This window comes from Spinacia oleracea, chromosome 4 (genome assembly GCF_020520425.1).
Source record: "Spinacia oleracea cultivar Varoflay chromosome 4, BTI_SOV_V1, whole genome shotgun sequence".
Classification (NCBI taxonomy): domain Eukaryota; kingdom Viridiplantae; phylum Streptophyta; class Magnoliopsida; order Caryophyllales; family Amaranthaceae; genus Spinacia; species Spinacia oleracea.
Window position 1 is genome coordinate 105,566,052 of NC_079490.1, and position 15,218 is coordinate 105,581,269.

The window sequence follows — 15,218 nt, forward strand, 5'->3', positions numbered from 1 at the left end:
ATGTTTGGAAATTGAATCTCATGGCATACTCATACTTGTCTCCTTCAGGAGACTGACATATTATGCCGGCTCCACACCCGTTCTGGGTTGACGAGCCATCTACATAGACTGTCCAGCGAGTCGCCACATTCTTTTCAAAAGTCGGCCTCGTCATTTCTGCAATGAAATCAGCAAATTCTTGTCCCTTGATAGCTTTTCGAGGCTCATATGAGATATCAAATGCATTCAGCTCAATTGCCCATTTCAGCATTCGTCCAGCAGCGTCTACCTTAGTAAGAGGTTGTTTCAAAGGTTGGTCTGTGTATACCACTAGTTTGTGTGCCAGAAAATAAGGGCGCAGCTTCTTGCTGGCCATAAACAGCGCAAGTGCAAACTTCTCAATTGGAGAATATCTTAATTCAGCATTTTGCAGGACATGGCTCACAAAATAGACGGGGAGTTGCACTCCCTCCCTTTCAGTTAGCAAGACAGCACTCAAGGACCACTCAGAAATGGCCAAATACACATACAAAGTTTCCCCCTGAAGAGGACTGACAAGCCGAGGTAAGGTGTGGAGCTGTTCCTTTAATCGGACGAAGGCAGTTTCTGCCGCCTCAGTCCATTCAAATTTGCTCTTTTTCTTGATTGTGCCGAAGAAGTAATGACACTTGTCACCTGCCCTTGATAAGAACCGCCCCAGGGCCGCTAGACATCCCGTCAGGCGTTGGACTTCCTTGACTGATTTTGGCGACGTCATATCTATTACTGCCTGTACTTTATCAGGATTGGCCTCGATTCCTCTTTCATCAATAAGGAATCCCAAGAACTTCCCAGCCGTTACCCCAAAAACACACTTCTTTGGATTCAACCTCATCTGATATTTTCGGAGCGTCTCAAAAGTTTCTCTTAAGTCAGCCAAGTGTTCTTCGCGTTGCTTGCTTTTTACTATCATATCATCAATGTAAGCTTCGATGTTTTGTCCTAACTGACAAGAGAAGACAGTGTTGACTAGACGTTGAAATGTGGCTGGCGCATTCTTTAAACCGAACGGCATCACTTTGTAACAGTATAGGCCTTGCTCAGTAACAAATGACGTCTTTTCCCTGATCGTCTGGCCACAAAGGAATTTGGTGAAAGCCCGAGTATGCGTCCATGAAAGACATCAAAGCATGGCCAGCCGTTGAATCTACCAACCGGTCTATCTTGGGTAGAGGGAAGCTGTCTTTTGGGCAAGCCTTGATTAGATCTGTATAGTCCACACACATTCTCCAGGATTTGTTAGGCTTCGGCACCAACACTACATTTGCCACCCAATTTGGATATTGACTTGGCCGAATGAACCCAGCCTCCAACAACTTCTGCACTTCTTCAGCTGCAGCTTTGTTTCTTGCTTCCCCATGATTTCTCTTCTTCTGACGAACAGGTTTTAAAGACTCATCTACATTGAGCTTGTGCACAGCTATGCTTGGATCAATGCCCGACATCTCCTCCACAGCAAAAGCAAAAATTTCCTGGAATTCCCTCAGGAGAGTGACTAAATGTGCCCCAAGCTGGTCGTCAGGAGAGACCCCTACTGGCACCGTCCTATGTGGACGTGCTTCATCAAGGATGATTTCATAATTTCCACCAACCGGCTCAGGCAGCCTAGTTTCCATGTTAGCCGTGGCAATGGTAAAGGTCTCCTTCTTGACTTTCTCCTCCATCTCATCTAGTTTTCTTTTTGAGCTTGCTCTGGCTTCGTCAGTTTTCCCCCCAAGCCTCGGGACTTAGCGTAGTGAGGTAACAATCTCTTGCTAGCTGTTGATCACCATGAATTGTGCCGACCTGACCTTTATCACAGACATACTTCATGAGCATAAGATGAGTGACGACCACTGCCTTGGCCTGATTCAAAGTTGGACGACCCAGTATAATATTGTAAGCAGTGAGGTCCTTTACAATTAGAAAGCGGACGTTCAAGTTCTTGCTTTGATGCCGGCCTCCAACTCGTAGGGGCAGAGTGATTATCCCCTGGGGGTGGATTATGCCGCTTCCTAATCCAATGATAGGATAATGTATTTTTTCAATTGTCTTTGGATCATGCTCAAGACGACTTAGACAAGCTGTGCTGATAATGTCTGACGAACTCCCCGTATCTACTAAAATACGCCTTACCTTGAGGTTTGCCACCTTCAATTCAATGACCAAGGGGTCGTCATGTGGAGTGACGATCTTGCCTCTGTCAGATTCACAAATCTCCACTTTAGGGAAATGGTCAATTGGGGCTTTTCCAGACAGCATGACCTGTCCCAACCGGCTTGCATAGTCTTTTTGACCTCTCATTGTTGGTCCCCAGCGGCTAAACCTCCTGAGATGACGGCTACAATCTCTGGATCAGTGTCATTGTCATCACGTCGGTATAACGGTGACTTGCTTTTCTTGTAGAACTTTTTACCACTTCCTCCTACGCTCAAGCTGAGATACGATTTCAAGAATCCCTTGGCGGCTAACCCATCAAGGGCCCTACGCAAACTCTTGCAATCTTTAGTTTCATGTCCCACATCACGGTGGAATTTACTGTAGAGAGAGCTGTCCCGCGTTTCCACCGGCGACTTCATTGGGAACGGACGATCAATCTCATATCTATCACTGACATCCAGCAATATTGTGTATAAGTCAGTGTTATACTCAAACCTCTCTTTGTCGTAGGGGCGTCCCCTCTTCTGTCCTTGGGAGGCGTTTTCTTGATATCCTTTCTTTTCAATGGCCCACGTCCCATTCGGACGGTTGGATTTTTTCTCCGATTTGTCCTTCCGCTGGGAGTGGTCTGCAATCTCTTCTCCCTTAGACTCCTTGGGGACCGAACAGATTTCAGTGGCATGAATAAAGGATTCGGCCTCGTCCAAAGCATCAACCATTGTACTCACGCTCTTCTTCACCAGATCGAACTTAAAGGACCCCTTCTTAAGTCCCCTAAAGAAATTATCAAACGCCACCCCGTCAGGCAGGTCTGGAATTTGTCCTGATTCCAAATTGAAACGTCGAACATAGCTTCACAAAGATTCGTCTTTTCCTTGCTGTATTTGACCCAAATGCATGCTCGTCTTTTTCTCTTCTTTATAAGCCATAAATCTTGCTGAAAATAACATCTCCAATTCGGCATATGTGTTGATCGTTCCCGCAGGCAACTTCTCGAACCATTTGGAGGCAACTCCTTTCAGAGTGGACGGGAAGTATTTGCACCATGTTGCATCAGTAGTCCCCTGGACATACATATGATGCCGATAGGCCAAGAGGTGTACATCAGGATCAGACGTGCCATCATAGGCATCAATAGCAGGTGGTTTTACTTTAGGCTCCTTGGGAGCATTCATGATATCAGCACAGAATGGGGTAGTGTAATCGAGGATAATGCCGGCTACCCCTTGTTGAATATGGCATATTGGATCATGCCTTCTATTCTGGGATGTTCTACGCCGCTCGCTGTCCGCGCGGCTGACATGAGTCCTGGTGAGACGGCGCGAAGGGGCAGCGAGGGGTGAATCTTGCATGACAGGAGTGGAACCTGTATCTGACAGCTCAGTTTCTTGGGGCCTATCTAGCTGAATGATCGGTACTCTTCGGGGCGGTCCAGGTTCAGGCCGAGAAGTTGGCAGGATCCGACGCGGAGCTATGGGCTGGAAGGAAGTTCTTGTTCTGTCAAAGCGTCTGTCATGATTGTCATTTCGTGCTTGGTCTTGCCGCCAGACATTAGACCGAGTGAGTCCATTAAAGAATGGAATTCCCGTCCCCTGAGACTGAGAACGGATAATCTTGATCTCATCTTGTAGGGTGTCCATCTGTGCTTTGAATCCAGCTAGGATATCTTTAAGCTGCCCAGTAGACACCGGCAAGTCTGGGTTCTCTTCCATAACCGTGTCGGCATCAGCCCTCAAGTGGCCGCCTGGAGGAAACAAAGGTTGACCCGTCTCATCTTCCACTTGAACCTGCTCGGGTTGCGACTCAGGAGGAGGTTCAGGACGACCGTCCTGCCCTACAGACTGGTGGCTTCTGTCGTCCCTCCCTCGAGGAGGACGATCACCATTGATTGCGGTTTCGTCATTTTCGTTTCGACTGATGGGAGCGTCTCCGAAGTGCTGGACGTCTACCATGTTACCTTACCTCCCCACAGGCGGCGCCAAATGTTGTGGGAGTTTTTCCTTTCTATGATGACGAGGAGGTATCAGGTTCCACGTAGTGTCGAGTCCAGTCCACATCGGCGGCGTACCTACAAAACAAGAATATTCCCGAAGGAATATTCCCTCCGATGCTTAAGTAAGACACGGGTTTTAAGGAAGATGTAATTAATAAACAGAAAGCATTAAAGTAAGTAGTAGAATGTTTCTCTATCTAGAATTGTGTGTCCATTTCTTGGGAAATGGGAATATTTATAGTCCCCCCCTTTTGGGGGAAACCCTAAGGTGAGCTCATATGATTGGTTGGTGTGTAAGATGGTGACATGTGTCACCATCATAAGACTCCCTATGGGCCATGGGCCTTAAAGTGGTTGGCATAATTAGGCCAGTCACTCATGAGCACATGGTGACTCCTAAGTGGCAGCCAAATAGGCGGTCAACCGGTCAGGGAGTGCCACGTGTCTTGCGGCAATTGGGCCACGTAAGCGAGGTTACTTTTACCCACATCAATAAGTAATATAATAATATAAATATAAATGATAATATAATAATATAAGTAATAATAATAATAATATTGTTATTATTATTTTCATTATTAAGTTAAATTGAATTGAATTAAACTGAACTGAACTGAACTGAATGCTCCTGAACTGAACTAAACTAAACTGAACTGAACTGAATGTTCTTGAACTGAATTGAACTGAATGCTCCTGAATTGAACTGAACTAAACTGAACTGCCAAATAAGTCCTGAAACTGAAATTAAGCAAAAAAGAACAGGCCTATGTAACTAAGGGTATTTAGAGTGAGAAAGTAGAGAGAAGTAGAGCATAATATTTCTAGGTGGTTGTTGTGTAATTGAATGTCCTTGTCCCTTGGGATTTGGAGCTTATATAGTACTAGGTTTTCCAAGGAGTGACATAGGATCTCTACAATATGATTGGATGAGCTTGGAGGGAGGACATGTGTCATTTTCTTTGTGCAACCATATTGATTCGTTGACATAAATGGGCTTTTGGGCCTTTGTGCATAACGGAAAGTTTTAGCAGACTGCCTTTGATTATGCTGACCTAAATTGAGTGAACCTACACTACAAAAATAATGTCAATATTTAGACCGAATAGCTTCGACTGTTTAAGAAAGGGTCGATGGACTTTTGGTTTCGCGAAATTTGATTTGCTAATTTCGACGCACCAAAGAGTCGAAATATATTTCGACTATAAAAAGCGTCGCTATTTGCAAATAAAAGCCACGTGGTACCCACGTTTCCCCTAAACACGCTTAGATAGAATATTTCGCCTAACATTTTATTTTGCCACTATCCCGCTCAAATCTGAAATCTCCCTCACCGCTTCCCACGATTACCTTCAATGAACTGAGTCAATAACCCACACTACTCGGCTCCTCGCTCCAAAATCAACTGCTCTCATCGGAAGTTTTCCCACAGAATCGTTGCTAAATCTCTGAGTCCCTCAATTTCGCTGCAATTACACTGCCTTCCTTTGCCGTTGCTCCCAAATTTCGTCTGCAATTCTCACCGCAATACTTTCACGAACCCTAGGTACAAATTTATACTTTCATTTTCCAATTCACTCATTTCTCCCATAATTTTTCAATTGATTTCCAACAAGTTTTAGTATCTATGAATGTTATAATTGTTTAGCAACCATGACATATTGGGATAGGCTTTATCTCTTATACAGATGCATAACATGGTGGCCGACGCACGATTGACATGAGACATTGCAGTTGACGCTGGAGCTTGTGCGAGTTCTCAAGATCCCTAATTTACCTCTCTCTCTTTTTCTCCTCAAAAACCTAATTCTTGTTCTTCACCATCAAAGTTCGTTCAAAATCCATGCCACGAATTTTTCGCAGGTTTGATTTTTCACTATGTTGCCTAAATTTGTATGATTTAACTTTGATTTTTACAAATTTATAATATTTTTGAGAGAATTCAACTGATTTTTATGTTTTTTTATTCAGGGTTAATTGTTAGTTTTTTGTTGTTTTATTATAATTGATCTGGGATTTATTTGTAGGTATTTTTTGTCGTATGTTGATCTGAGAAATGCAGCCTTTTTTCTTCAATTAGGGACCGTACTCGACCCCTTTTAGGATGATCATTCCGTATGTTTTTTGGTACCATTCATAGTTTCCCTCTTTTGGCTTTTGTTTTTCTGTGTACTGTCAAGTCGATTCTCGTTACCGCCAAGGTTTAGTGGTGGTGATGATTGCTAGATAAGAATTTGTTATTCACTTTTGGGCCACAAGGTTTTATTTAAGTGATTGTCAATCTTCATTTGATTTCATATGGTGTGTATACTTAATTTCTTTTCTTTTCATTGTGTTTCACATTTCAAGTTTAAGTTTATATCTCCTACAATTTAGTTGGTGGTTCACCAGATTCTTATGGCTTTGGCAAGACAGCTGGTTGATCCAGTTTTAGTGATCTCAAATTCTCTCCAGCATTCTCTGAATCACCTTCACATGTCACTATGTCTCTGTTGGTGTTGCTGATTGACCCAGAACTTCAGAAGGAGGTATGTGTTATGATTACACTTTTATGACTACCTTACAATGACATCAACATGACTTGGCCTTTTGAGTTTTCTGTTGATAGTGCTTTTCGTAGGACCAGTTGTTAGTTCAAACGCATTTGAGGCATTGTGCGGTCTAAGAAATGTGTATAAGCTGGTTGATAATTCAGATTCAGATTTTTCCTTGCTACTCAGTGCTCACACTTTCAAGAAAGCAAGGTGATGAATTGGTACGATTTCCTATAACGTCTCTTAATTGTTCCCTCCCCTATGGTGGATGTTTGTGGAGTATCATATAGCATTAAGTCATGTACATTTTATAAACCGCTGCTAGATTCTTCAGTTTGTTTGTTTTTTTGGGGGGGGGGGGGGGGGATGGGGGCTTTGGAGGGACAAAATGTTTATAGTATTAGATTTCATCAAGTCATATTCATTTTATAAACTGCTGCTGCTGGTTTCTACAGTTTGTTTGGAGGGGGAGGGGTTGGGGGCTTTGTAGGAACAAAATCATATCGCTCACATAATGTTAAACATATAGAGGTAGATTTTCTAACTGAAAGGTCTTCAACATGAACTTGTGCATCTGTTTAGGTTTACTTCCTGTAGACCACACTTCTATTATATATCTTGTAAGCAATTAAGCATTTCTACTCATTGCTAAGTACCCGGACTAGGTTTACTTTCTTTGCTAAGAACTTTCGTTCATCATAAATCCCATCAAGTTAAGAGTCTGTTAAACTAGTCGTCTTCTTGTTGGCTTATTCTTGGATCTTTTTGAGTTCAAGATGACGCGTTGCATGTTAAGAATTAGAAAGTGCCCACTGCCCCATTGTACTGTATTTTAGGTCCTTTTCCTGGTTTGCCGTATATCATGTATTACATTCTGTAATTGGTTATATCTTTGTCTTGTAATGCACTGGTCATGAACAACCATTTTGTGTTTCTCAATAGTCTCTAAAATATAAATCCATTATTGAGTAGAAAGCCGCGCTTACACTACAAGAAAACAAGGCATATATGGACAGAAATGTTTAGACGCTTTATTAGAGGGTCGCTGGGTTTATTTCTCATGAATTTTTTCCCCCAAATATGGACGCTTTTAGGCGTCTAAACATTTATCAGCTCCTAAAAGAGTCGAAATGTGTAAAAATAAACACGTATTACTTACGTGGTCATTTACTGCCCCCTACTTTGAAATTTTCAAAGACTAAAAGAATTCTTAATCCCGCTTCTCACACCCACGAAACCCTCAACCTCAACTGACTCACCTCACCTTTCCCCCCAGATCTATTCTTTAGCATGAATTATTCTTAATATCTCAACAAATTGATCCCTAAAAATAATTCTCTATCATCACGCTCTATAATATAAATGAGAAATCTGGAGATATATATAGTTCTCGTCTTCTCATTCCTCGTTGATAATTTCATCTTGATTATGTTGATTTGGGTTTTGCAGATTGAAGTTGATATGGTTTCATAATTTTTATGTCAAAGATTCGAACACAATTGCAACGCCATCAACACAGAAGACAAAGCGTACATTTCGGCGAACTAGCGTTGTGTACTGTAAGTTTTTTCAATACCTGCAACACATGTTATTTAGAGTAAATTATAAGCTTCTGTTAGTCAAATTAAAGGGAATTTATGCAATTGAGTTTTAATTATTACCCTGATTAGTTTGTTGAGGGATCAATTTGTTGTTTTATTTAAGCATTATGTTTTAGTGCTCTTAATTTTTGCAATTGGGTCTTAACGCATGTTAAATAGAGTTAAATGTATGCTTCTTTACCTCTTTCTGGAGTAATTGTAGTTGATTGTAATTACTAATTTTACATTTTCTGTATAAAGTATAAAGTTGTTGCTATGTGTTGAAATGTGTTGAAGTGAATTTTGCGTGTTGATGCAATCGAACTAGTTTGTCTATTTTGTAGTCGAATGTGAGAATTTCCTTTTGGGCCATTTGTGTTTGATAAGTCATTCAATTCAGTTTCTTAGAGTTTGATCGGGGCTTGATAATATGTACTAAAATCAGATTATATAATCTCAAGTATACACAATTCGAGTTTGTATCAGGCAATCCAGTATGGGACATGCCAGGTTTAATAAATCATATGTTTTTTGCACTTGACTGTTAAAGATTTGTTATTTTTCTGACTGGTGGATGATATCCGATTTTCTATAAATTTATGTGTTTGTATCTAGGAGAAGCAAGAAATCTGTCTATACTAGTGTTATGGCATCCCAATTGTTGTCGTTCTTTTCCTTTGCATCACATCAAGGAAGGATTTTTTTGGAGACTATTGAACATACATCAGCGGATTATTCAGATGAGAATAAGATCGAAAAAGGTGAATTTGGCATTGTTTATAAAGTAATGGTTCATCTTTCTAACTCTGAAGTTTGTCGATTATTTCTTAGTAAAGACTACATTGGTAAGGAGATAATTATGAGCTCTAATTGTGTTGTCTTAAATAAAACTTCACGATGTGTCTGTTGATTGGCGAGAGCTAGCAGTTAAAACACTGTCAATGAATTATGTGCACGGAGACTTACAAACAAAGTTTTGATATTTGTAATGTCTTTTACAGCCAGTAAGTTGCTAATACATTGTTCTTACTACTTGGCCATTAATCTATATTCGGGTGTTGTATTATTAGCTCAAATTATAGCTTTCTCTTCTCTGTCTACATATCTCACTTAAAATGGAAGGAACAAAATTTTAATATTGGTAGTGTCTATTACAGCCCATAAGTTTTTTTTAATTATTCTTACTATATTCTAGTGTTATATTGTTAGATCAAATTATAGATTTCCCTTCTCAGTCATGCATTTTGTTTATACCATCCATGTTAACTGAAAGCTCTTATACTTTGCTATGTGTATCCCAGTTTTATTTTTGTAGAAATACCCGGGTCTTTGTCCATATCAACTCCACCTCGCTAAGCCACTCTTTAGCCTGAATTTGGGTATTTTCTATAACCTGTAACAACTGTGGGATAATGTGAAAAGTCTCAAGTAATTGAGGTTAACATATGATTACTTATCATGGTATTAGCTATGTGAAATTGGCTGATCTGATAAATCAGGAAATGAGATAAGAATTTCTCAAAAATTGCCTCAAAAACTGCTAAAAATTAAAACAGTTGATGACCTTTAGGTGTGATGAGTTCATGGAATAACACAAAGTTCTCTGCAGCAATATATCATCGTGGAAGGCTGAATAACATGATATGCTTGATTGAGATAGTGGTTTTGAAGTAGCAGTCTCTTTTGGGTTACAATGTTGAGGGTGCCTGCAAATCGATTTTTATGAGTTCTTCAAGAAGTGTTATTCTGATATTGCTGACCCGGAGTAAGCTGCCAAGTATAATCCTTACTGGTTCAACATCAGCTGAAGTTATCGCAGATATTTCCCTTTGATTTATGAAGGCAGTAAAGGTAGGGTGCCTACCCGACCTGGTTTTTCTAGAGGATTCTCTGATGCGCTCGCCAATTTTATCAAGTTTGACGGAATTGCCAAAAAAAAAAAGTTAAACAGAATTGCCGGGTGCGTTTCTTGTTATTCTTTCCCATAATTGCCTCTTATTTTTGCAATTGGGTCTTAACGCATGTTAAATAGAGTTGATTGTATGCTTGTTTACCTTCTTTTAGGAGTTATTCTAGCTGATCTAATCTGTATTATTATTTCAATTAATTTGTTTCGCTGTTTGGTTTTTACAAGCTAAGGTGATTTGGTTTTTTTTTTTTTTTTTTTTTTTTATTTCAGTTCACTTATTCTTTATCATTTATCTCTCACCAACAGAAAGATAAGGAGTTAAAGGATCCTTACAGAGCTTCTGCTGGAATCAAGCACAAATATACCAGTGTTTACAAGGATTTCTGCACAAAGCCTCTTGATAATGTAAGGTGTCAATGCTGAGTACTATCCTGAAACTTTAACTATAGAGTTGTGCTTTGTGCTAAGGTTGTGTCACTTTCAGGGGTTCCTAGAGCACGGAATACCGAGAGTCCAGAAACGGCTGTCTTACTAATGCGCGAGGTGAGATTTCCCGATAATGTGTTATTGTGCTATGTATAACATGTTTTTCCACTCAACACAAGTGGTAGAGTTTCTAGATATTCAATTCAATTATTCGTACTTTCATACATAAACTTTAAACTAACTCAAAAATCTCTAGTGGGACAGATATACTGACAATAACCTTTAACATATTCTAGAAAATGGTATAGTATGGAGTTCTTTCAAAGCAATTGCGTTTGAGTAAATATAAAATTGTTTTCAACAGGAAACTATTACGGTTGGAGGCCAGAGAATGATTGCGATTGCAATCGAGCGCTTCTATTATTTGGAACAGGTAACCAGCATTATCTTTGTTTTTAACTTCAAAATATTGATTAATTGGGTGTTAGTAAATCAAGTATCTAAGGATGTCACTCTACTAACCTGGTTGCACCTTATCTTCTCGACAGGGTGGCAGAAAAGCTGCTAAGTGCGGGGACCTGAAAGCGAGCGAGATGTTTGGTTTGTAGTGCGTAGAACCATTTGTTACATTTGCGTTATGTTGTGGAAGTTGGTCATTTCCTTTGTGAGTTTTCCAACCTATTTAGGAATGGTTTGATGAAAATTATACTCTCTGAAATAACTATTCAAGGATGCTTAGACTGACCATTGTTCAATCCCATTTGCATAAAGTTTTAGCGCCCAACAAAGAAAATTATACTCCTTCCGTATAGCTCTGTGTTGGATTTGAGTAAAGCTCTTGTTTCCTCACTGTGGTTCTGTCTACTTTTAAACACAGGTGAGAGTGTGCCCAACGTCTCGAGTTGGAAGCGAGTTGGAAGTAGCAAAGAGAGAGTATATGCAGGCAGCAGTTGGAGTATCGAAGAATAACAAGCTGTTAATACCGAAGCTGATGTATTGGTATCAACTTGACTTTGCGAAGGATTTAGACTCGTTGGTTGATTTGGGTTTGTCTCCGGTTACGATGCAAATTAATGCATGAATGATGTATTTATTATCAAATGTTGTAAAGTATATATCTCCAATTATAAATTAGGAATTTTTTTAAGATAATGTAGTCCTTTAAAATTTAAATTTGTTTGTCATTTGTGCTTAACATATAGATAAAAAGAGTAGTACAATATAATCTTTGTTTACATATATGTTGTTTTATGATAAAGTTTTATTGTTCATTATATCTGATTTAATATATATTTTTGGAGATAAATGCAATAATGGTATTAGATTAATAACTATAAATGTTGTTATTATGCAAAGGCTGGAATGAAGAACAATGGTTTGAAATTGTGACGCTTAGAAGGGTCTAAATTTGTTTGGCGGTAAAAATACAATATCAAATTGTGACCCTCAGAAGGGTCTAGATTTGGTGGAACGAAAATGTAAACACAAGAAATGACAGAGTGAAGGGTCGAAATATGCATTGGTGTTGCGCGAAAGTGGAGTAAAAAGCGACCAAATAGAGAGTCGAAATATGTCGACCAAATGAAGCGTCGTTATATATAAAACAGCGACCCCTGAAAGCGTCAAAATTTGTGTAAATAGCGACGCTTTAAAGCGCCGAAAGATATCGACCATTAATATTTCGACTATTCTTTAAAGCGTCGATATACTTAATTTTGTCGCTTTAAAGCGTCGAAATATGACCAAAAAAGCGTCGAAAAATGCCGTGTTTTCCCGTAGTGCTAGGACCACGTGTATGGCCGAGATTTAGACATGTCATATTATTCCAGGCTTGATTAGCTGCAATGACATGTAGTAGGACCCACGTGGGTAGCTTACACGGCACAATTAGGCCACACGTCCCTTTTCGATTGGTACGAGTGGCAGGATAATTGATATATGCGTTTTATATAGAGTTTTTACCCTCGTCCCTTAGTACTTTTCTGTGTTAAATGAGCTCTAGGAGCCATTTTAAGTACTAATATGTGTTATTGAGTGTGCCTTGAGTTTCAGGTTCGTTTAATAGGAAATTGGCCTTTTTAGGCTTGTTTCATGATGATATGGGCCACTACACGGTCCCGAGGAGGTTCGGGGCGATTAGTGTCGACTCTTGGGAGACTAGGATGCTTACATTTGAGCCCCAAGGGTTAGACTTGGTGTTAACATTGATAGAGGATGCGTTTAGCCGGTCGCCCTACGACTGGAGGGCGAATGGAGACAAATCGGGCGAGCAAAAAGAATAATAACCATTGCAGCACGCGCCCGATCGGGCGGCTTTCGCCCGGTGCCCATCAGGCGCCCATCCTGCAGCCACTATGAAGCTTTTCCCATCCGCCCGATCGGGCGGATTTCTTCCCGATCGACTTGATTCCCAGCCAAAAACCCGATCGGGCGACGACAACCTCTGGGCGCGTTTTACTTAGTTTATTTACAGTTTTTCCTTCTAACTTTGGGAAAGACTATATATATTAAGCCCTTAGTTCATTGTAAGGGACCTTAATTTCTAGTATTGAATTCTTAGTTTTATTTTCTAGCACTTAGTTTATCTCTATAAAATTATCAAACACCTTTACTTTATTTTCAATTTAAAGTTCCAACTTTTGAGTTTCTTCCTTGTTCTTCATTTAGGTATTATTTCGGTTCTCAACCTTATTAATTAATTTCAATTGCTTTAATTGTTTTATTAATTGCTTAGAATTATGTTTCCATTAATATTAATTATTTGGTTTACGTTTAGCATGCGTGAGTAGTCTTTATTCTAGGGTTTTGGAAATCCATGAACTAATAAGAAGGGATGATTGAATGTTTTTGATTGTTGGTATTATCTGTTAATTCCTATTGATTGTTTCCATTTACTTTGCAATTATATTTGTGCAGGTCTAATTGTATTAGTCTAGCAATATTAAGTTAAAATTCGAGAGATTCAATTTGATGTTTAGGCTTGTTTCAATAGGTAGAATTGGGATTAATACATAGCGAGAGCCTGTTAATTTCAAGTCTATGATTAGTATCGATTCGAGAGAGCATGCTAGTCTAATTAACTGTTTTATTGATTATTAATATTGTTTATCATCCTGGATTGTTGTTCATGGGTGAACCTATACCCTAGATCTTTTAATATCTGAATTCCTTTCCTTTTTATTATTGCCGTAGTTTTAATATTTCACTCAAACCATATTCTTGTTTCCCAATAGTCTAAACCTTAAATTAGTTTTAGTAATAGAAAGAACGCATGTTTCCCTGTGGATTCGATCCCTACTTCCCTTGCTATTATGTTAGTGGATTTAGGTTTATCTTTGATTAAGTGATACGACTTTAGCCTGTCAGTAATTTTGCCCACAACATTTTCCCCTCAAGGAGGGTATTTTTGGAAACGATCTTTCAGATATCCCTTCTTGACCTTTGTCTTTCTTGAGATAATTTGAACCATTTCGGGAGATGGTGACAAGTGTCACAAATCTCAACTCTACCCCTCTTTATAGGGTAAACTCTTCATTTTTTCACTTTCACTTTCTTGTTTTACTGAGCCAAGAGATAGGAAAAAATTTCCGGCGAGGGAGAAACACCAGCAGACGATTTCCGGCAGCCGCGATACTCAACCTGTTCTTCGCGAAATGCATCATGTTCTTCGCGAAACTCAACCTGTTCTTCATCAAACTCATCCTCCTTTCTACTTCAGATCTTTGAGGTAAGCAACTTATCTCCTTTTAATGTTTTCTTTCTATTTCTGTAGCGATTCTTGTATGCATGGAATGTTTAGTAACTAGCCGACGAGAAGTGAGCGATAGGTGTAGTAGAGGTCAGGTAATAAAGTGTCGTGTTGGTTCATTTTTTGAGTGTATATGCGTCTGTCCTCCTTGTTTCATCTTTCCTAGTCCTCCTTAAGTCGTTTCTGTTATACTTTGCACACGACATTGCAAGAACCAACCAGGCGGCTGACCTGAAGGAAATGTGTCCTTCACCCAATGTGCATTAGTCTAATACCAAAGATTCAGATTAATTACGAACAATTAATTAAGTGAGATCAAGTGATCGGAACAGCTGGCTGGAGCAATGCTTCCGATCTGTGAGTTCTAATCCTAATTAGACTCACATCTTACTCTTGACTGAACCTATAAGGTCCCCCATTGGCATGTAACAAATCACCGGATTAAATGAATCGTAAATTCATTTAATAGATTTTCGGGAAATTAGTTCGGAAAACATAAATATACGATTCAAAATTGGATCGTGAAAACGTATATCGTCTTGCATATATTCGTAAGCTAGGCGAAACGAATAATCGTATCGTACGACAATGGATTGTCAAGTACGAAACGGTAAATTATCAAAGGATAAATTAATCGCAAACACGAAAGTAACCCACGAGCCAAGCGCACGAAGCGCAAGGCCCATGGGCGCAGCGCGCATGCACGCAGCGCTGGCCCATGGCCTTGGCTGCCTTGGCCGCGTGCGCAAGGAGCAGCAGCAGTAGCTACGACCCATGTCCCAACTGCTCGCTGCGCTGTGCTTCTATGGTTGTGGGCCTTGCTAGCCGATTGAGCTCTATTGTAATACCCCGTATTTTTCGTAATTTATAAATA

At 39.7% G+C, this 15,218-nt stretch overlaps 1 protein-coding gene and 1 long non-coding RNA gene across 2 annotated transcripts; one reads left to right on the top strand and one right to left on the bottom strand.

Moving 5' to 3' along the window:
• Positions 1 to 1,719: 1,719 nt before the first annotated feature.
• On the bottom strand, positions 1,720 to 2,301 carry LOC110790059 (uncharacterized). Its single transcript, XM_021994794.1, has one exon. It carries the CDS (start codon positions 2,299 to 2,301, stop codon positions 1,720 to 1,722), a length of 582 nt encoding a protein of 193 aa, XP_021850486.1.
• A 6,504-nt stretch (positions 2,302 to 8,805) lies between these two features.
• Positions 8,806 to 10,759, top strand: LOC130471301 (uncharacterized). Its single transcript, XR_008931970.1, has 3 exons — positions 8,806 to 9,022; positions 9,871 to 10,221; positions 10,477 to 10,759. It is a non-coding gene; the product is annotated as an uncharacterized lncRNA (long non-coding RNA).
• The last annotated feature ends 4,459 nt before the right edge of the window (positions 10,760 to 15,218 follow it).